The sequence below is a fragment of the Equus quagga genome, chromosome 14 (genome assembly GCF_021613505.1).
Source record: "Equus quagga isolate Etosha38 chromosome 14, UCLA_HA_Equagga_1.0, whole genome shotgun sequence".
Taxonomy (NCBI): Eukaryota; Metazoa; Chordata; class Mammalia; order Perissodactyla; family Equidae; genus Equus; species Equus quagga.
In genome coordinates this window covers 25,388,335-25,412,589 of record NC_060280.1, presented here as the reverse complement: position 1 = coordinate 25,412,589, position 24,255 = coordinate 25,388,335, and the positions used below count along the sequence as shown (strand labels likewise).

At 34.9% G+C, this 24,255-nt stretch overlaps 3 protein-coding genes across 3 annotated transcripts; all 3 read right to left on the bottom strand.

Moving 5' to 3' along the window:
- Nucleotides 1–4,058: 4,058 nt before the first annotated feature.
- LOC124225517 (olfactory receptor 52K2-like) lies at nucleotides 4,059–5,003 on the bottom strand. The gene has a single exon (XM_046638204.1). The coding sequence runs from the start codon at nucleotides 5,001–5,003 to the stop codon at nucleotides 4,059–4,061; it is 945 nt and encodes a 314-aa protein (XP_046494160.1).
- An 8,035-nt stretch (nucleotides 5,004–13,038) lies between these two features.
- LOC124251890 (olfactory receptor 52K2-like) lies at nucleotides 13,039–13,989 on the bottom strand. Its single transcript, XM_046684837.1, is given in 1 exon segment — nucleotides 13,039–13,989. A coding segment is annotated over 1 exon segment (951 nt).
- Nucleotides 13,990–19,412: 5,423 nt separating this feature from the next.
- Nucleotides 19,413–20,357, bottom strand: LOC124225430 (olfactory receptor 52E4-like). The gene has a single exon (XM_046638097.1). The coding sequence runs from the start codon at nucleotides 20,349–20,351 to the stop codon at nucleotides 19,413–19,415; it is 939 nt and encodes a 312-aa protein (XP_046494053.1). The 5' UTR covers nucleotides 20,352–20,357.
- Nucleotides 20,358–24,255: the final 3,898 nt, after the last annotated feature.

The window sequence follows — 24,255 nt, the reverse complement described above, 5'->3', positions numbered from 1 at the left end:
AGAGCAATACACTTGAATTTTGTGTCTTGTTTGAATTAACTCGAAACGGAAAAAAAGTATCTTCCACCGCTGTCTAGCTTTCTGTGAACATGTGCTATTTTTTTTTTTTAACAAATTTCAAAATGTTTAATGTGGTCCCACGCCTCTCTCCTAGCCTTGGGTCCCTGGATGAGATAATAATTCCTTGGGAATTATTTGTCTAAACCCCCTTGTGGTGGAGTTGGCAGCTTTAGCAAATAAAGCGCTGAACGTCCACTGACATTTGAAATTAAAATAAATAGCTTTTTCACAACAATATTTTAGTATGTGTTTCTCATAAAATATCTAATGGTATGTTATTAAAATTATTTGATGTTCATTTGAAATTCTAATTTAACATGACTTCTTGTATCTTATGCGGAAAACTTGCTTCCTAGGAAAGGGTTATTACCTACAGTGCTTTTTTTTGAAATCACCGCTGGAGAGTAAAACTTATTGACTGCCCATTTTTACAGTGCACGGATTAAAGAAAGAAGAAAGACAACATCCAGGCAAACGGGTTGCAGGCAGCACAAGAAATCAAAGTAATTACCAAACTCTGAAAATATGAGTTTAAAAAATCTGAATGTAAAGTCTGTAACCAATGACTGAGGGCACTCTAGCTTTGGCATAAAGAAAGGAGGGAGAGCTTCGGCATCATATCTGATAACTGACCCTTGTGTGCCTCTATTTGTTCCGTGTGGATATATTTAAACAATGTTTACAGTGTAATAGGCCAGTGATTACTGTTATAATTAAAAAAATAAATGGGAGTCTGCTTTTTGTATTTTAGATTAAAAAATGATGTATGAATTTTAAAGACTGAAGGAAAACGGAATTATGTATAAATGTTGAAAGTTAACAGAAATGGTGAACTATGGAGCAATCAGGGATCATTTTTACTTACATTAGCAGGATAATTTATATTATATATTTAAATATATTATATAATAATTTACATTATTACATATATTATTTATTATATTAATTACATTATTATAATTTCTATTACTATAAAACAATATAATTATATTTATATTTATGCCATAGCATAAATATCCTGCCAGTGACATTCAAGTGTTGAAATAAATGGGAGATTAAAGACTCAGATACAGCTCCTTGGGTTGAGTGTCCTGACAGACTTAGTCTGACTACATAGAAGGATCAGAGAGACTCCCTTCCTCTGACGCTGGTATCTTTAAGCCTACTACTTTCTCTTCCTCCCCTTGGGGATTCCAGCTGAGATTTACATTAGATTCACCAAAGTACATAATAGGAAATTTTGAGATTTTATTTGATAGTTAAATTTCTTTTCCTTTTTCTTTTTTTAAAATTTTTATCTAAACTCATCCCTTTAACATCTGCTTAAAGATACACTGGCTTCCTTTTGGAACTGTACAGGGAAAAATGTATTTCTCCTTATCATAGTCCTTCAAATATATGAATACACCTATATCGCTTCCTCTCAGTCTTTGCTTTTCTTTCAGATAAACATCCTTAGATTATGCAGGCTTTTTTTTTTTTTTTTTAAAAGATGTTTCTATATTCTTAATCGTCTCAAACGCTTCCCTAGATATTTTCCATTTTGTCTTTATTCTTAAAATAAGGATTCTGGAGTGACACATATTGACTCACAGACACAGGAGACTTCTTTACATTCCTGTCATCTTGACTTGAGATAGTTGCTTTGCAAATATCTTGGAGACATCCTCCAAAGTTTATTATCATGTTGGAATTGCCTCTGATATACCTATAAGTATATATTATTTCCAACAGTCTTATCCTAAAACATAAGTCACTGAAAGATGTCACCTTAATTATAAGAGTTAGGTATAAAATTAGCAATCATTAAGATTTTTTATAAGGGCTATGTCATAAAGCCACCGTGCTTTTGATAGGAAATATAGTTTTAGTAGATAAAAACAGTATCATTTACTCCTGAGAGCTAATCTTTAATTGCTTCTTGAATTTCCTGGTCCATATTGAGAGAAAATAAAATCGAAACATGAAATCGTCAATATACTACAACTAGAAATAGGCAGTGTTGTGTGCCTAGAAGATTTGTGGTATAATTATTTTTAAAGCATATCAGAGTTAGACTAAAAGGGATCTTACATTTCATATCCTCCTAATCGCATAGATGAGAGTCAAATTTCTTAACTGCAGGATTCTTGAGTCTAATCAGAAACTTTCGAGACTCAGGCACAAAGGTCAGAACTATTTCTAGAACCACTTTTCTTAAGCCCAGAAGCTACGCATGGTAGCCTTAAACAAATGTACAGATGTAGAAAAGTCAAAAGTCTAGTGGTCCAAAGAACATGGCATTTAGACTACTTCACCTAATTCTATGGGTTTATTTTTTGGTTTGGTATTGAATTATTCACACTCACATTTGGAATTCAATCAGTTGAATTTTCCATTGTATCCTAAACTCTCTACATGAGCACACTTGTTAGAGGATGTGGATTTTATCCCCATTATTCAAAAAGAAAATATGTTTTATTTCAAAACTAGTAATAAGAAAGATATCAAAGATGTATTTCATTTGATATTCTCTTATTACACTTTATCCATTCTATTTTAAATAATAATAAAAACTATGAGAGTAGCCAGCATTTATGATGTGCTTACCATATGTCATGTGACATTCTCTTATTACATTTTACACATTCTATTTTCAATAATAATAAAAATTATGAGTGTAGCCAACATTTATGATGTGCTTACTGTGAGTAAGATACTATGATCAGCACTATGATTGTAGCAGTGGTTCCTAATGTAGGTGATGCTGATTTTTAGGAAGGATTTGGAAATTTCTTGGTGTATTTCTATTATTGTCACAATATTTGGGAGGCACTATGGACTTAGGGGATATAAACCAGAGAGAAACCTCCTGTAATACATAGAATAATTCCTCCCAACCTTCCACCCTCCACAAAATATTCTGTGTCTTAGAGGAATTTCAGACATGCAAATGGACATTGTGTAGATAAAAAAGGAATACTGTAATGTTCTGAATGAAGAATTTTACTTTGCTTCATAACTACTGTTCTGAATGTAGATTTTTTTACTTTGCTTACAATCAGAAATTATCTTGGCATGGTCCTAACATGCAAACATGGATATTCTACAAATGTAACTATTATGGATGTCAAGAGAATACTGTATACTGATGTGTTAAGAATATTACCAAAAGTTATTCAACATTTTTGAAAATTACATCACCAACAGCAACTGCAACATTTTTCATGGCAGTTGACTAATCAATAAAACACACCCGGATTAATTGGCATTTGTAATTTTCACATTCACAATTATTCTATGCAGAAGCACAAGGACATGACTATTATCTCATCTCGTGTTGCCATGCACAAATACATATGTTGCTATTTTTACATTTATATCACTACTTGAGTATTATGTTGTTTTTAAAAAATCTTATTATATTATGATTATGATTAAAGAAGAAATTGGATTCGATTATGTTCAGAATGATCATTGTACATTATTTTATTTGAGATTCAAATTCACAACCATGAATTATGGATTATTATCACTGTATCATAGATGAACCTCAACCTAAATCTCACACCTTAGACAATATAAAGTTTTAGAAGAATTTATAGGAGAAAATCTTCATAACTCAAAGTTAGGCAATAAATTTCCTACATATGACACAAAAAGCATGATCCATAAAAGAAAAGAAGATAAATTAGACTTCATTAGAATTAAAATTATTTCAACATAAATTTACTCTTGGCTTAATACTTCCCAAAGACTATATTAAATACTAGGTTTGGAAAGATAAATAATAATAATTAAGAGTTTTGCTGTAATTATTTTTATTTCCTATGTATCTTTTATATTTGTTACTGCTCACTGAAGTCATTATACTTACCAATCTTCACTAGCCTATATGAATCCAAAATTTAGCAGAAAAGTTTTCCACTTCAAGGTAATGCTGACTGATTTTCAGCATTTCCTGTTTAATAAAACCCTTATCTTTGTTGATGATCTGGGGAGTCATAAATCTTGCAAAGTCAAGCACATTTGATTTTTAATAATTTAAAGAATCCCTCCCTGATTCTTTTAGTTTTAACACCATAAATAATAGGATTCATCATAGGTGGAATAAGAAGATATATGTTGGCTATAAAAATGTGGATATGTGGAGCAATGTGGTGACCAAACCTATGAGTGAGAAAAGAGAAAAAGGCTGGAGTATAAAACACCAAGATGACCCACACGTGGGAGACACAGGTGCTTAAGGTCTTCAGGCGGGCAGCTTTGGAAGGGAGACTGAAGACAGTGAGAAGAATAAGGACATAGGAACAGATGATCAATATGAAATCCAATCCCCCTGTCAGGAATGCCACAATTAGGCTATAGGCTCTACGAATCTTGGTCTCAGTGCAAACCAGCTTTATCAGGGCCATAAACTCACAGTATGTATGAGAAATGACATTAGTTTTGCAGTAGGAAAGCCACCTAAGAAGGAAAGGGTGTGGACTGAGGAGTACAGCTCCTCTGAAGACAATGAGTAAACCCAAGCCTACAATCACGGCAGGTGTTAAGAGAGTGGAATGTCTTAGAGGGTGGCAGATGGCTACATAGCGGTCAAAAGCCATGGCCAAGATAAATCCAGAATCCATAGTAGACAAAGAATGGATAAGATACATTTGAGTGAGGCAGGCTTCAAAGTAGATCTCTCTGTCATTGAACCAGAAGATGCTTAGTATCTTGGGAAGTGTAGAAGAAGTAAGCATCAAATCAGCCACTGAGAGCATGCTTAGAAAGAGGTACATAGGTTCATGAAGTTTGCGGTCTCTCTTGACAATTAATAAAAGGGCAACATTTCCCAACAGTGACAGTAGGTAGACCAGGCAGAAAGGGATAGAAATCCATATGTGGGCAGACTCCAATCCTGGAATGCCAAGCAGTAGGAAGGTGGTAGGTTGAAGACCGGTCCTGTTGTAACCTAACATTATCCAAACAATGGATATGACATGATCCTGTCCAAATTTAAAATCACAAAAATTATACATATATGAAGACCAATGTGTTTTTCATTATTACAGACTGGGAGAGAAGTTGACATCAGATAACATATAAGTTGCTATTGAATCCTTTCTTCAGTAATACAATCTTTCAATGCATCAAAATACATGGGACTGTAAATGATGCAGCTACTGTAGGAAAAGGAATGGTAGGTCCTCAAAAATTTAAACATAGACTTACCGTGTGATGGAGCAATTTTGGGGTAAGAAAAACAGGAGAAAGGTGTTCTTTCTCTCTCTCTCCCCCACCCCCGCTCTCTCCCTCCTCTTGCCTATTGTTCAAGATGTGTTGCCCAGTTGGCTAGATAAAGTTTAGTAATATTATATAGTACTACAGAGGTAGTAGTTGATATATTGCTAAACATAGGGAGATAATTTTCTACCATCTGAAATAGTCATAAGAAATAAAAACCCAACATGATGGATAAGATCAATGATTCATATAATTAACCCTTCTTATCCCCTCCTAATGATAGAGTTTCTAGATATGAGGAAAAGAGGACTTGAGAAATGCTAAAGAACAATTGGATCAATGAAGAAATATGAACAAAACTGGTCTTACATTGAAAGGTGAGTCATAGAGTTAGTAAAGGAAGGACTTTTATCTTCATAAAATCAGCCAAACTTAATGGCAAGAAATCATCATTTTAAAAAAACAATCCAAAGAGAAAATGACTGTGTCTGGAAAACATGAATGTTCAGGTTACTAGATATTTGGGCTCTTTTGTAAATTACCAAACTCTTCCAGAAGGTGCATAATATGTTCTTCAGTCATATAATACACTTGATGCTGATATTTGCTTCCCAATTAAATATTTAAATACAGCTGTTGGCTCCAGATATCTGGTTACCAGAAAGTGTGCCTTGGAATGTGTGAACAATTATTTTGGAAAGGTATCCTAACGGATGTTAAATTTTGAATTGATAAATCATCACTTTTGTTCAAATATCAGTATATGATAAGCTTTTATAATATTAGGCATCTTTTCAGTCTGAATAAAACAAAGTTTAAGAAAAAAATAAGGTTTTAACCAATGTAGTTCAAGATTAAATTCTAGAGTTGGGTTAACAAACATTACAAACAACATGTAGATCTCAGCTTAAGTATTTAAGTTAATCTCCTTCTTCTGCATTACTTTTTGTCAAGTCAAGAAGTTGAGCCATCTTTCAGACAACCACAAGGGCTAAATCTTCACTACTAAGGACAGGACCTAGAGCCTCCATCCTGGGCTCCACTATTCCCTTCTCATGGAAGCACTGAATTCTCTCTTCCCACCTTAACCACAACTCTCCTACCATAACCTAGTTATCTTACCTCTACAACTAGATGGTCTCACTGCTCAGCTTGAGGCTCAAAATAATATTGGGTATAACTACAACAGGTGCCATTATACTTCTTATCTTGGGAGACTAGAGGTCTACAAGGAATATCCTACATACAGCCTCTCATGAGAATGCTGTCTGATTGTAGGCAGTTTCACTAATCTCTCCCAATCTTTCCAGGCACAATTTAGTCTCTTGGAGGGACTCAGTCTTGTAGTGGCCATTCCACCTGAGCTATGAGCTTAGAAATCAATAGAAAATGGCCTCTGGACCCCAGGTATCATGAGATATTTGATTGATTGCACTTTGGGAGCTTAAGCATATGCAGATACTGTGAACTAAATGCTTTCTCACAATGTATGTGATGAGAGCTAGAAGCAGTGGAAGATATCATGGAAAGATAAGTTTATGAATTAATCAGAGTGATCACATTAATATCCCCATATGCCTCCAGATAGTCTTCAGTAACTCGCTTCAACCAGATTTAGTTCTGTAAAACAACTAACTCTCCAGGACATTTCCTAGTCATGTTCCTATTCCTGCATCCCCCAGGACTTACTTGTTTGATCAAGTACAGGGCATACGTGGTACCCATATATGAGAGAATCATTATCTGGGCTTTGGTTGGGATTTTATGCAAAGATTGAATATATTTTCTTACAGAGGTGTTTCTCCTTATCCTTCTCTTCTGCTTTGTATTTCAAGAGGGGTTAACTTTATAGGCTATGTTTCCCAGGATCTCAGGTCATCTGTATTTATCCTGCACTTGTCCAGTGGGGACATTGGCAGGAAAATACTAAAGAAGAGGAAAGACAAGTCAAAATATTTCCCACTCTCCTCAACTGCATCTGCTCCATGGGTCCAGATCCTGCCAGAGGGGACTTCTATGGTCTCAGCTTCCACTGGGAGACTCACATCTCTGAGATATGGTTAAACTACTGGTGCCTCTCTGTTTTGCTGACCTAGAGTTGGTGTAGCTTCTTGTAGTTTTTAATTGCTGGGAGTCTTCCCTGTCAATGTTTGTCTTCTGATAAGTTCTATAGTTTGTGTAAATAGTTTCCTATATTAAAGATGTCCTGTACTAAATACTCAAGTGATTCTATTTCCTGGTTAGATTCTAACTAATACAAATATGTTTCATAATAATATAGGGCTAATCTCTGTGGCCACTGGTTGATTTTTAAAAAATGATAAAGTATTATCCCCCTAGTTATCTCTTTTCAAATATTAGAAAGGGAATAATCAAAAGACATCAGCAATCTCAGCATAATAAGGGTCGTATATGAAAAACTCACAACTAATTTTGCAATAATGGTGAAATTCTGAAAGCTTTTTCTCTATGGTCAGGAAGAAGACAAGAATACCCACTTTTACTATTTGTACTCAACATAATACTGGAAGTCCTAGCAAGAGCAATTGGAAGTCCTAGCAAGAGCAATTAGACAAGAAAAATAAATAAAAGACATCCAAATTGGAAAAGAAGTAAAATAATATCTTTTTGCAGATAACATGATCTTATAAAGTAGAAAACTATAAAGATCTCTCTCACACACACACACACACACACACACAGACAGATGTTCTAGACTTGATAAGAAAATTGAACAAAATTGCAGGATATGAAATCAGTTCCATTTCTATGCAGTAATAATGAAGAATCTGAAAAGGAAATTATATAAACAATTCTATTTACAATGGAATCAAAAGAAATAAAATAGGCATAAACTTAAGCAAAGAGACAAAACTTTGTATTGACAACTCCAAAAACTTGCTGAAAGAAATTTAAAAAGACATAAATATATGGAAAGTCATCCCATGTTCATGGGTTGGAAGACTTAATATCGTTAATATGCCAATACTACCCAAAGCAATCTATAGATTTGATGAAATTCCTACCAAAGTCATCATGACATTTTTTGCAGAAATAGAAAAATAAAATCTAAAATCCATAGTAAATCTCAAAGGACCCCAAATATCCAAAAACATCTTGAAAAGGAGGAGCAAACTTGGAGGTTTCACACTTACTGATTTCAAAACTAACTAGAAAGCTATGGTAAGTGAACAAGTATTATACTGGCATAAAGACAGATATATAGACCAATGGAATAGAATGAAGAGCCCAAAAATAAACTCTCACATATACAATTAAGCAACTTCTACAAGGGTTCCAAGATCTTTCAATGGGGAAAGGACAGTCTTTCCAACAAATTGTGTTGGGAAAACTGGATAGTCACATACAAAAGAATGAAGTTGGAATCTCATCTTACATCATAAAAAGTTAGTCAAAATGGATCAAAGACCTAAATAGAAGACGTAAAACTATAAAATTCTTAGAGAAAAATAAAAGAAAACTTGGGGCAGCCCAGTGACTTAGTGGTGATGTTCGCATGCCCCACTTTGTGCAGCCAGGGGATCGGAAGTTTGGACCCAGGGTGCAGACCCAGCACCATTCACTGAGCCATGCTGTGGCAGCATCTCACACAAAGTAGAGGAAGATTGGCACAGATGTTAGCACAGCGACAATCTTCCTCACCAAAGAAACAAAAGAAAAAATAAAAGAAAACTTTCGTTTCATTGCATTTGACAATGACTTCTTAGATATAACATGAAAACAAAGACAACAAAAGTAAAAATAAATAAACTAGACTTCAACAAAATTACAGACTTTTGTGTATCAAAGGACACTATCAACAAAGTGAAAAGGCAGCCCAGAAAATCGAAGAAAATATTTGAAAATCATATATATGATAAGCAATTAATATCCTTAAGAACTCTTAAAACTCAACAACAACAGATGATTAGATTGAAAACAGGGCAGAGGACTTGAACAGACATTTGTCCAAAAAATATGTTCAAATGGTCAATAAACACACGAAAAGATGCTCAACATCACTAATTATTAAGGAAACGAAAATTAAAACAACAATGAGTTACTACTTCACACCCATGAGGATGGTTATTATTTTTTAAAAAAGGAAAGAACAATTGTGGTGTGGATGTTGAAAAACTAGAACTCTTGTGCATTGTTAGTGGGAATGTAAATGAGGCAGCTACTGTAGAAAAAGGAATGGCAGTTCCTCAAACATTTAAACGTAGACTTACTGTGCGATCAAGCAATTCCACTTCTGGATACAGACTCCACACAAGTGAAAACAAAGACTCAAACAGATCTTTGTACACTCATGTTCACAGCAGCATTATTCACAATAGCCAAAAGGTAGAAGCAACCCACCTACCCATCCATAGATGAATTGATAAAAAAAAATTATATATATATGTGTATATATATATATATATACACACAGTCACACAACACTAAAAGGAAGGAAATTCTAACGCATGCTACAACATGGAGGAATCTTGAAGATTGTATGCTAACTGAAATAACCAGTCAAAAAAGGACAAATACTGTATGATTCCACTCATATGAGGAACCAGAGTAGCCAAATTCATAGAAACAGTCGTAGAATGGTTGTTGTCAGAGCATGTGGGGAATGGGGAATGGGGATTTAGTGTTTCATGAATATACGGTTTCAGTTGGGAAAGATAAAAGTGCTCTGAAGAAGGATGGTGGTGATGGTTGCATAGCAATATAAGTGTACTAATTCCACTGAATTGGATACTCAAAAATTAAAATGATAAATTTTATGTTATGTGTAGTTTACTACAATTAAAAAAAACACCAGTGAAATGCCCTTTAGCTACATTCTATCCTAATGCTAAAAACGTGAATGGCATTATTTGATAGATAACTAGCTAGGTAGGTAGGTAGGTAGATAGATAGATAGATAGATAGATAGATAGATAGATGGATGGATGGATAGAGTCAGCTTTATGGACTTTCCTTTTTATTAACATATAAATACATATTAACAAAAAGAAACAACAGGGGAGGCTTCTTTCAGTTGTGCACTGAGCTGTTCCATAAAGAGGAGTGGGAAGGGCATGACAGTGATATATGGCAGTGAAAGGTATTTGAGGAAGAAAGAATAGCATACGTAAGAGCATGTAAGCGCCATCAAACATCATATAGCCTATTGTCTCTACAATTTAGTCCCTACCACCCTGATATGATCCCATCTCCTTAGTTCATATGATAAAACAGGAGAAAGGCGTCCCTGAACAATCAGAGAAAGCTGCAGGAGCCTTGCACTCGGAAGATGAGTGAGTTAGTTTACAATGTTTGCCAGACGCTTCTGGCACCGAAGGATTCTAAGGAACTTAATTATGATCTCTTCATATGGATTTCTTCTAAGGAGAAAGAGACTTAATTAATAATGATGGAAGAATAAATTTGAGTGTCATGAAAATTAGTCCAAATAAATCTAATCCAATTTAAAAGGTATTTATTGAACACATATTATAAATGAATGAATGAATGATTAAATGATTGTATCAACAGAAGAGATTAAAGGTGATTACTATATTCTTATCACTGTTCTATTGCACTCCAATAACATTATCTTACTCTCCAGAGGCTTTAATAAAGTTATCAATAATGGCATGATGTTAATCAATATACTCTACAGAAAAATAAAAAAATAAATGTTTTTTTCTTTTCTTTTCTTTTCTTTTTGAGATAACATCCACTGCCAATCCCCCTCCCCCTTTTTTTTTGCTGAAGAAGATTGGCCCTGAGCTAACATCCATGCCCGTATTCCTCTACTTTATACGTGGGAGGCCTGCTACAGCATGGCTTGATAAGGAGTGAGTAGGTCCACAGCCAGAATCTGAACCAGTGAACCCGGGGCTGCCAAAGTGGAGCATGTGAACTGAACCACTGTGACACAGGGCCAGCCCCATAAATGTTTTTTCTTGAGGTGCTGCTAGATTTAACAAATATGTGGCTAAGAGGGAATGGAATCAAATATATTCTTTACATAAATATTAAAAAATACAAATATTACACAGTTGCAAAGAAATTAAATAATGTTTAATGGGTATTTCCTAAAGCATTTTAAACAAGCAAAGGGTGAAGAACACAAGAAATTATAATCATGGGGGAAAATTAAAATAATTAACATTCATTGTTTCCTCTATACCACTGCATTGATCTTCTTTCCGTGTCTCATTTAATCATCCCATAACTACATGAGGGAGGTTCTGGGATCATGCCTTTTTATGTATCAGGAAACCAAGGTGAAGAGGAATTAAATAGAAATAAAGCTAGCCAAGTAAAGAATACTGGACTTGAACCCAGGCAGTTTAACACCAAAGCCTGGATCCTTAACGAAGAAGTGATTGGACTACCCGGAAAAATGTCATAAAGTCTAAATTCTACCAAAGTAAGAACACACATTCAGTTTGCGCATTGATTAAGCAATCAAGGAGAAGACATCTCAATATTACCAATTCTCCAAAGCAGAAAACTGCACACTCTTCTCATATTTGAATGGCAAACTGAGCGTTGGCGAATTTAGAGATGTTAATCTTTGTCTGTTTAACTATGGGTGTTTGTTCCTAAGGCTACTAAGCAAAGGGAGGTGAAAAGTTTCAGAGCATAAGTTTCAAAAAACTAATTTTACAGATCCAAAGCATAAAAAAAGGGCCATAGATCTTAGGCAATATTTTTAAAAAGTCATGAGAAATAGGTAACGAAGTTGGAAAACTAGTGACAATGAATTAAAGAAATAAGTAAGCCCTTGGTACTGAGGCAATAAATAGGACTATTTCAACATTGTTGCCAATAAATTTGAGATCTTATGATGTCCTGATACTGGGTTCCAAGTCACCTAATAAATGAGGCAGACTTAGTGCACATGGTCCCTCAAGGACCCAGGCTTTGGAGTTAGACTGCCTGGGTTCAAGTCCAGTTTTCTTTGCCTGTCTTGGCTTTATTGCTGTTTCATTTTTCTTCAACTCAGGTTCCCGATATATAAAAATGAGTGCTACTAGAACCCACCTTATATAGTTGTGTGGTGATTAAATGACACATGGTAATACTGACTACTAATCATGAAAATAAGAATTCGTGACCTCAATTTTAGCAGTCATTAAACTCCATGATATCGGCTTATTTTGTTAAATGCACTCTACATCTACCAAAATTTCTCTAGAAATGGAACAACCACAATATTAAAATTTGAGCCTTCACAACATGTCATGTTTGTTTCATAGTTTTTTGAGAGATTTGCTTAATATTAATTGTTAATATTTATGTATCATTAGTTCTACTCCTTTATCTAGATAAACAATAATTCTTCAAATTTGATTCCACTAGAGAATAGGTACAACATTTATATCACCTATTCTATCAAATCACAGCCACATGTATGATGTATGGATCAAATTGTTTCAGATTGCCAGGTGTATAATGTCCTTCATTTAGGTATCTAGAGAAATCTTTTTTTTCCTCTACTTACCCTTGTTCCCCTTCCTTTACTGTTCACTCTCTATTTGTAATTATCCTCCAAAAGACACATACACAGGAGGAGATTAATTTGTTCTCCAATATTTAATAAAGAAAAAGTTGAAATAACTTGTGGAATTAGAATTTTTGGAATTTACAGATATCTAGTAAGTAAAAGATCTTTCAAATAATAAGTGTAATTCAGCTTATGGAGTAGAGTAGTTCGTTATTTTTCTTGCATTACCTCTTTTTCTCTCATTTATTCTTGAAGCATCTGTTTTATTGTAACAACTAAAATTGGGAACCTTTGACCATTAGTGTCCTAAAAACATGTTCCCGTATTTTCTTGGTCCTTACTCCATACACAATGGGGTTGAGAAAAGGGGGCACCAAAAGGTACATATTTGCAATAAAAATATGGATATGTGCAGGCACATTTTTCCCAAAACGGTGAGTAAAAATGGAAAAACCAGCAGTGGAATAGAAGACAAGAATAACACAGACGTGGGATCCACATGTGCCCAAAGCCTTAAAGCTAGCTTCTCGGGATGGCAGACAGAGTACAGAACGAAGAATGAAGGCATAGGATACGGCAATAAGAATGGCATCACATGAGCCAATGATAGAAGCCACACTGAGGCTATATCTCGTGGTGGCCCCTGTGTCCATACACGCCAACTTCACCACAGCCATAAATTCACAGTAGGTGTGGGCAATGATTCATGCTCTGCAGTAAGGCATCTGTTTGAGCAGGATGGGGTGTGGAGAAAAGAAGGCTACACCCCGAATCACCACAATAGTACCCATTATAGTGACGCGAGCATGGGTGAGAATGGTGGTGTGGTGCAGTGGATGACAAATGGCCACATAACGGTCAACAGCCATGGCCAAAAAGAATCCTGATTCCATGGCAGTAAAGCTGTGAATGAAGAACATTTGGGCCAGGCAGGCATCAAAGGCGATGTCATGGACTCCCAGCCGGAAGAGACAGAGCATGCGGGGCAACGTAGAAGTGGAGAGGACCAGATCAGTGACTGAGAGCATGCACAGAAAGAGGAACATGGGCTCATGGAGGCTTCTCTCTGCCTTCACCACGGCCAGGATGGTCATGTTCCCCACCACAGCCACCAGGTACATGGAGCAGAAGGGAATCCCAATCCAGACATGCAGGTGCTCTAGTCCTGGGATGCCCATCAGCAAGAAGGTGACAGGAGAGGGACAAGAAGCATTAAGAAGTGGCATGATGGTTTTTCTTTTGCTTTTGATTAGCACTTCTGAATATAAAGTTGCAATGTCAAGATGATCACAACCAGAGGCTGAAAAATATGGAGATTTTGTTCAGGAAGACCATTAATTATGTGTTGATAAAAACAATTCAAATTCATAATCTGGGATATTTAAATTTGCTGGAATCAGATTAATAAAATTAGTAATAAGATACCAATTTACTATGCTTAGAAGTACAGAAAAATATACTTATATCATTTCATATTATCTCAGGGACCTCTAAGTCACCTTAGCCCTCATTTCCAGTAAAAGATTCCATCTGTAGTCATACTTGTACTTAATTCAACTAATACTTACCGAGCTGTTACCGTGCTTCTCCTTTGAGCTCGCCTGCAATATTTCTCTCATGTGACAGAGTTTTCCATAAATGGAAGTGATCAAGCAAAGACCCTGTGAAAATTTCACTGAGTTATTTAAAGGACACTTACTTGGGAGAACAGAAATAAATTACCTCTGTCCCTCTCTGTGTGGACACGATATTGAAGTCTTTGGCATAGCTTTTGAAATAGGATTAACTCAATTTATATCTTCAGTCTTTCATTTGCCGCTCTGCATACGTGATTAATCTGACAAATAAAATATGCTGAAGTTGCTGTTTTCCTGTTTATTTCTTTCTACCATGTACTCTTTAAGTAGGCACATATTATGTTCTTTTGAAGCCATACATATATATTGCTGAGGACAATATATTTCTTAACAATAACCCCACTCACTACCTTGTCATCCTCATTTTTTTTCAGATTTACATCATTTCACTGTGCAGATGGATCCTAACTGTGCTCCTGCATTTATTGATCCAGAAACCCACATTCTAAAACATGCACAGGAGTTTATTAAATTGGTAAACTGACCCAACGATGTCTGAGATACCAGTTACTGACTAAAGCAGATTTCTTTATACTTCTTCCCATAGTTTTAATGGATAGTCAACTCTCCATGGCAGAGAATCCCTGGGATAACGTAGTTGAGCATGAGGCAGGACATGAGAGAGTTAAAGAAGAAAAGGACTCTTAAGTCACCACAAATTCATGAGTTGTAGAGAAACCCTTGGTTACTAATTTTCTGTTTTCCCATCTTCCATCAAGGCAGTATTCGGTATTTGTGTAGTACTCCCATTAGCTTTTAAGGACAATCTGCTTTCCATGCCCCAAACAAATCCTGATGATGTAATAGGTACTACTAAGAACTTACACAGTGTTACCTCTACATATGCCTTCGAGAATCATGCCAGCACAGCTATGTCTCCTAATATTATTAACTGAAGAAATATTCTCCAGGGTTTTACATTTACATTTCTGGGCTTTATTATAGTAAAAACATTTGAACAAAGCAAATATGGCTTTCTTCATTATTTAGCTTTAAGTAAGTGTTCAACTTTAAGCACGTAATTTGTAAGGCAAACCATTACCCTGGAGGGGAGGAAAGGGTGAGTTATCTAGAAATAGTAACAAGGAATCAAATTAAGTTTAGTGAGTCAAGGAAAGCCTTCTTGAGTAAATGGCACTTAGGCTGGAAGGTGAAGCATCGATGACTTCAGCCCATGGGATTTGAATATAGATACGTAGATATAGACATAGACTACACATGCCTATCTGTCCTACACATACACACATGCACACACACATAAACAAAGAGAAAGGAAAGGAGCATAAACATAGTTCCATCAGGAGGGACAATCATGATGTAATGAATTAAAATCTAGTGTAGTTGGGACTCAAAGACTGCAAAGAGATTCAAGTGAGATGGGATTCCCTGGGTAAATGAGGATCTCCGCACATTCATGTGTAACCACATAAACAACAGGAAATGTTATAGTCTAGATCAGTGGCTGTCACTCATTATGTGCTCAATGAGCCCATGTTGGAGGCACAAATACAACACAGAGCATTGCACAAACGGACTTTGAAAGTGTATACACTCACAGATTTATACAATAATTTCCAAAACACTTTTTTTGCACAAACTCACATGATATGATTGTTGTGATATTATCTCCCTGAAAATGCCAACCTGTGTTTGAGACCCAGAGGTCATGAGGTATCCATGTGTTTGTCCTTCAACAGATTCAGACAATATAAAATCCGATCAAAATGAGAGAGAGCCATCACTTCTATGATTTCCTAAAAAAAATCTCTGCTTCCCAGAATCAAGTTTTTGTATTTGTTTTATCCATAGAGGGTAAAAAATATGTATTCCCTCTGTTTCAAACGATCATATCTCTTCCCTTGAATCTAGGTCATGAGGAAATAAATAGATGTTGTTTGAGGGAGTCTCATGTCCTTTGAAGTTTTCCTTAGATTTCTCAGACTATTTCCTCCTCTACATCCTTCTGTAGTTTCATAATAAACTTAATTAGTTCATAGAGAAACTAATTCAGAGCCAAGAAGCAACCAAAACAGGTAGCTTCTATATGTAGCAGCTTCAACACGGTAATCTCAGAGGATAAGCAGGAATAATATTTAGTACAAATAGGTTCTTATGGAATCATTGGGAGAACAGCGTCGCGGGGCAGGTATTTGTGTTGTTGGCGAGCACTGATAATCTTCCTAATTTCAGGGATAGTCATTTACCTGTGCCTTCCCTTAGGTTTACAGTCGCAGATGCAGCCATCCCTCAATACTTTGATATAATGTATCAACTACTTAACAGGATCAGTTCTGCAGGGAATTGAAAAGACACAGAAAACATTCTTTAGTCCTTAAATACATTAACTTCATTCCGATGTCAACTTGGGACATAAACCTTGCAGGCCAGAAGAGAGTGGAATGATATATTTAAAATGTTGAAAAAAAATCAGGAATTCTGTATCTGGTAAAACTACCTTTCAAAAATGAAGGAAAAACTAAGATATTCTCAGATAAGCAAAAGCTGAAGGAGTTCACTACTGCTAGACTCTCTCCACAAGAAATGCTAAAGACCGTCCTTTATGTTGAAGTCGAGGGAAGCTAGAGAGTCAGTCGAAAATATAAAGTTCTTTAGCAAATAGAAATACACATACAAATATAAAAACCAGCATCATCAAAATTTGGGTTTATAGCTCCACTTTTTATTCTTCTACAGGATTTAAAAGACAGTACAAACATAATTATAAATCTATGTTAATAGGTACACAATACATAAAGTGTAATTTGTGACATTAATAACTTCAAGTGTGAGAGAGAAGCTCTAAAAGAGTAAAGCTTTTGTATGTGATTGAAGTTAAGTTGTTATCCATTTTAAATATATTTTTATAACTTTAGGATGTTATATTTAATCGCTGTGGCAACTACAAAGAAAATACATATAAAATATACACAAAAGGAAATGACAAGGAATCAAAAGGTGCCACTACAAAAATCAACTAAGCACAAAGAATGGCAATATGGGAGGAAATGAGGGAGAAAAAAGTTATAAGACATACAGAAATCAACAAAAATATTTTCTTACAGTCTGAAACCTATGCTTGCATTCTCTTAACAGTGCTTTGGAAGAGCAGAAGTCCTTAAGTTTTATGAAATTTAGTGCATTAATTTTTAAAATATATCTGGCTATTGAACTTCTAATATGGTTTCCCATAGAAGTTTTATAACTTTAGGTTATACGTTTAGGTTTCTGATCCATTTTGATTTTATTTTTTTAAAGAATGTGAGATATAGATTGAAGGGCATATTTTTGAATATTATTACCCAAGTGTTCCATCTATCTATTCTACATTAAATTACTTTAGCAGTTTTTTGAAAATCAATTAACTAGATATATGTGAATCTATCTCAGGGCTTCCTCTCCTGGTATATTGATCTATTTGCACGTTTTTATGCCACTACCACACTATCTTTATTAATGTAAGTCCTCCAACTTTGTTACAGTTTTTTAAAGTTGTTTTGGTTATTCTGGTTATTTTACATTTCCACATAAATTTTAGAATCAGCTTTTTAGTTTTTACAAAAAAAATATGCCTGCTGGAAATTTGAGTGGAATATGATTAAATTTGTATATCAACTTGGAGAAAATAGAAATATTTGCAATACCAACACTTTGGATACATGAAGATTGTTCATCTCTCCATTTATGTATGTCTTCTTCAATTTCTCTCAGCGATGATTTCTCCATGCAAGTCTTTTAATTTTTCGTAAAATCTGTCCCCAAATATTTTTAAAAGCTATTTTAGATGATATTTTTATTTCATTTTCTAATGGAATGTCATTAGTATGAGAAATCCAACTGTTTGTACAGTGACCCTGAAATTTCTAACTTGCTAAAGTCACATCTTACTTCTAGTAGCTTTTAGTAGGTTACATAACATTTATCTACATAGAAAAATCATGTCATTAGTAAATTGAGTTTAATTTCTTTTAACAATATCAATGCTTTTCATTTCCTTTTATTTGTCTTAATGCATTGGCTAGAATCCCCAGTACAATAGAGAATAGACGTGATCAGAGTAGACATTCTTGCATTTTTTCTGATAGTAGAGGGAAAAGACTCAGTCTTTCATCAAGTGTTATGTAACCTATAAGTCTCTTTTTATAGATTTCCACCAGCCAGTTAGAGAAGTTCCCTTCACTTGCAAGTTTTATGAAATTTTCATCAGAAATTCATGATGGGGTTTGTCAAATGCTTTTTCAGCATTTATTAACATGATCATATGTATTTTTCTTTTCCTATGAAAGTACGGTGAAATACATTGATTAATTTTCAAATGCAAAAATTATTTGAGTTTCTGAGATAAGTGCTACTTGGTCATGATATATGATCTTGTTATACATCATTGAATTCAATTTGCATAATTTTCGGCAATTTTTTTGCAACTGAGTTTATACAGGAATTTGGTAACTAATTTTATTTTCATTCCTTTTTCTACTTTTGATAGTATTGTAGAGCTGGCAATGTAGAATGGGTTTGACTCTTTCAGAGACAGAATTAAGGGATAAATAACATTCAGATCACAATAACTCTCTGAGTGAAATTAAGAAATCATCTAGATGAAAGTATTGTTGGTAGAAAAATAAGTAGTTGAAAGACAAATTCCAAAATATTGATTCATAGACCAAAACGTAAAGAACTGCATGCCACCAGAATCTTCATTTTTATCAAACACGTACATAAATTTTGCTACTGACATCAAGAACATCATTGTCCCCACACATTCAAAAATCTCGTTAGATCTTCTACTTGGCCCTACAATCTTCTCTACTTTCAATGAAAAAAAGGAATATAATTCATTGAAAGTTAAATTACATAATTACATAAAGGAACCACTGAATGTGTATTTAGGAGACTCTAAAAAAGGCTGAAGTAATGACTGAGTGGCCTTTACATAGTCTCAATTTTGGACACCCTGAGAGATATACAAGTTGAAGGTTAGCCTGAGAATTTATCAACTTCTGAATACATTTGAGTCACTCTTTCTTTACAAACATTCTTATAACTTGGATCTGAATTTGCTTTGTCCTGACTCCATAAATGACTGGATTAAAACATGGAGGAACCACCACATACAAATTGGCCAGGAGTATGTGAATGTAGCGAGGAACATTTCTACCAAATCGATGGGTCATAAAGGAGAAAAATGCTGGTGTGTAAAAGGCTAAGATGACACAGACATGTGAACCACAGGTATTAAGTGCTTTGAGTCTGGCATCCTTGGAAGGAAGCTGGAAAACAGCTCGTAAGATCTGAACATAGGAGAGGGCAATAAGGATCAAGTCAAAGATCAAGGCAGCAATGGTGAATAAGCCATAGATCATATTGACAGTTATGCTAGCACAGGCAAGACGGGCAATTCCCATATGTTCACAGTAGGTATGAGGGATAACGTAGTGTCCACAGAAGGGCAATTGTTTGAGAAGAGGGCAAAATGGGATGACAAGAAGAACTGGCCTGCCCACTACAACAGAGGCCATAATAGCTACCATTTTGTTGGTGAGAATAGTGGTATATTTCAGGGGATAACAGATGGCGACAAAGCGGTCAATTGCCATGGCCAGGAGTACAACAGATTCCATACCAGTAAATGTGTGGATAAAGAACATTTGAATGAGGCAGCCTTCAAAGCTTATCTCCCTGAAGTTGAACCAGAAGATGGCCAGCATTTTGGGGATGGTAGAAGTGGAGAGACCTAGATCAATAAAAGAGAGAAGAGCCAGAAAGTAGAACATGGGTTGATGAAGAGTATGCTCAGTCTTGATCACAAACAAGATTGTGGCATTCCCTACAAGTGCTATCAGATAAACAACAAAGAAAGGGAAGGCAATCCACATATGGAAAGCCTCCAGACCAGGTATACCCAGCAGAAGGAAGGCAGAGGGATATGAGGCAGTGTCATTGACAGAGGACATCCTTCTGAGAACTCTTGGAAAATACTCTACAGTCTTCTTCAGTATTTCTAGGGAGACAAAAGGCAATATATGGTGGTTGGATATCACTATATGTAATAGCATACCAATTAAACTATTGAGAACATAATGGAAGGGAATTTGAGGATTTGGGGGAAGAAAACATTTCTTCCTTTCTAGGTTGTTTGGTTGGCCTAATAATTAAATTGACACAAAACAGATTAACAGGAGAAAACTAAATTTAATTGCATGCATATGGGAGCTCACAGAAATAAAAGAGTCAAATAAATGACCAAAGTAGGCAGCTTTTATATCTTTTAGACAAAAAAAACAATCAATTTGTGAAGAATTGACAAGGCAAAGAAGCTTGGGTGTGGGGTAGTAACTTAGCATCGAAGTAACAAGTTTTGGTTTTACAGCCTTCTTGGCCCATAATTATCTGTCTCTGGTGAAAAGGATGTATTTTTACCTCCTGGCATAAACAGGGTACCTTTCACATGGGAGATTGATTTCCTTTTTTCAGGGGGACAGAGGAGGGTAAGAGTGTCCTTCTTGCCTTGTTTCTTAAGTAACTTTATTTTAAAATAATCAATATGCCAAAGTGACATATTTTGGGGCAGCCTACCCTGAACTCCATCAAGGACAATTAACTATCAGAGATATTAAATTATTGCTTATTCTATTTAGTAATCCATGGGGATTGTGGAAGTTAGAAACAGTCTTTTCTAGTGGTAGCGTGGTAGAGTGATTCATGATCATCTTTAGCTCATTCTTTTGTGAAATGCTCATCTCTATATGCTACTATCAACTGAACACTTCCAGTAAACAGAACTTGTGTAACATTTTCAAGTTATCTTGGTTACTTAGTTGATTAGATACATAAGAGAACACTCCCAAAAATTTTATGAAAAAAAGAGTGAGGAACTGGAATAGGAAGAAACTTTGGATATGATGGTTGAGAAGATACCCTTGTATGAGGTTTATCTGCTTGTCATAGTCCCCTCTCTCTAGGTGTTACTTTTCCCTTTATTTGCTTTAATAAGACTGTGTTTATATTTATCTTTTAATAAAACTGTGCTTTTATGCTGTGGTTCATGAAGCCATTATTAGAATTTTTCTACTTTCACACTAAAAAAATTTGTGATTCTTGACATAACACAAAAAACACGGCAATATTAATAGAGGGAGAAAAACCATTCATTATACTCAGCATCCATGTATGATATTTAAAAAAAAACTTTCAGCATCTAGACAAACAATAAAAGTTCAATTTGGTTAAAGGAATCTATGAAAAATCTTCAGCTAATATCATACTGAATGATGAAATACTGAAAGACTTGTCACTAGGATTGAAAATAAGGCAAAAATATCAACTACTATCAATTATATTTAATATTTTACTGCAGGCTCTAAGAGGTCAATATGTCACAAAAAAGAAATAAGAAGAAATCAAGATTGGAATGAAAGATGTAAACTTTCCTGTTCATAAGTGACATGAACATTTACATAAAAATCAAAGAATTCATAAGCAACCATTTAGCTTATTAATTACTCAGATACAAGAATCAATAATTTTCTATACACTATTAGGAAATGATTGGAAACTGAAATTTTACATTAAGATTTTGTAAAATTTCACAATACCACTTACAATGGCATCAGAAACATGGAGTTCTTAGCAATAAGCACTTAAAATTGTAAAACATGACAGAAATTAAGATCTGAAATAATTTAAACAGTATATAACATATGCTTGGCTTGGAAGACTGAAATATATTAAGATGTCAATTCTTCCGAAATTGATGAATAAATTTATAACAACCAATGCCAAGAAATTTAAGCTTATTCTAAAATAATTATAGGAATACCCCAAATTCATTGGAAAAAAGTATAAAATAAGCAGAAGACTTATATTAAAGGACTTCAGACTTATAAAACTGTAGTAATCGAGATAGTGTGGCATTTGCACAATATTAGAGAAATAGGTAAGAAAGTATAATAGAAAGAACAAATAGACACATTTTGCATGTTCACTTAAATTTTATAAAGTGACTAATATAGTAGTTCAATGAGGACAGCAGAGTTGTTTTTACCAATGACACTGGTGCAACTGCAAGTACTTATGAGAAAAAGAACCTTGATTCCAACTTGACAACACATACAAATATTAATTACGTTTCTAAAATAGACTCGATATTTTAAAAAGCTCAAATTCTAACATTTACAAAATCAAAAGAAGGAGAATATTTTTACAACCCAATGGAAAGTACAGGCATTCTTCAAAGATAATGCTAGTTTGGTTCCAGACCACTGCGAATATGACAATAAAGGATGTCACATGAATTTCTTGGTTTCCTAGTGCATATAAAAGTTGTGTTTACACTATACTGTATTAAGTGTGAAATAGCATTATGCCTAAAGAACAATGTACATACCTTAATTTAAAAATACTTTATTTCTGGGGCTGGCTTGGTGGGGTACTGGTTAAATTTGCATCCTCCTCTTAAGCAGCCCCGGGTTCACAGGTTCAGATCCTGGGTGCAGACCCAGCCCTCCTCATCAGGCCACATTGTGGCAGCATCCCACATAAAACAGAGGAATATTGGCCAAGATGTTAGCTCAGCAACAACCTTTCTCAAGCAAAAAGAGGCGGTTTGGCAACAGATGTTAGCTCAGGGCTAATCTTCCTCACACACACCCACATACAAATAGATAAGCAATAAAATACTTTATGTCTAGAAAATACTAATCATTATCTGAGCCCTCAGCAAGCTATAATCTGTGTGATCACTGATAATGGGTCATCATAACAAATATAATAATAATGACAAAGTATAAAATACTGTGAGCATTACCAAAATGTGACACAGAGACACAAAGTGTTGGAAAAATAGTGCTGATAGATATATTCGATGCAGAGTTGTCACAAAGCTTCAATTTGTAAAAACATGCAATATCCACAAAATGCAATGAAGTGAAGCACCATAAAATGAGGTGATCTTGTAATGGCTTCTTAGAGAGAACACAAAAAGCAGTAACCATAAAAAGTAGTTTGCTGTATGTTATCAAATTTTAAAATTTACTGTTAAGAAAGTGAACTTAGAGGGCGTAGATGGAAGAAAATATTCATAATCCCTTATTTCTGAAAAAGAATTTGTGTCAAGAACATACATACATATATATATATATATATATACTTGGCAAAAGAAAATATATAAATGACATTAAAATTCTCAAAATCATTAAGCATTAGGAACTGTACATTAAAACTATTATGACATGCTGCTACACATCCACTAGAATGGCCAAATATCAAAGCGTGACAAGACTAAATTTTGGCAAGGATGAGGAGCAACAGACTCTCCTAAAGTACCCGCAACAATTAAACTCCTGGACGCTTACTCGAGACGTGAAAGCACATGTTCACACAAGGACTTGTACAAGAATGTTCATAGTAGCTTTATCCAAAACTGCCCCAAAGTGGAAAAACTACAAATACTCATAAACAAGTGAATAGATACATCAATTTTGGAATGTTTACATGCTGAAATTTTATTCAACCATAAAGATGGATTGATCGCTTATACGTGCAACAGCATAAATACATCAAAAATCATTATACTGAGCTATGGATTGTTACTAGTTACTAAAGAGTACCAACCAGATAATGTCATTTATAAGAAGTTCTAGAGCATACAGGGAAAACAGGTGCTGAAAATACCTATTCAGTGGTTGCCCAGGGGTTGAGAATGGTCTGGGATGACTAGAAAGGAACATAAGAGGGTTTTTTGAGATGATAGAAAAAAAATCCAGCTCTTTATAGGAGTGTAGAATGCATAAGTATGCACATTTGTCAAAAATGTGCAGATAAGTTTCATGCATTTAAACATATGTAAATTTTGCCTTA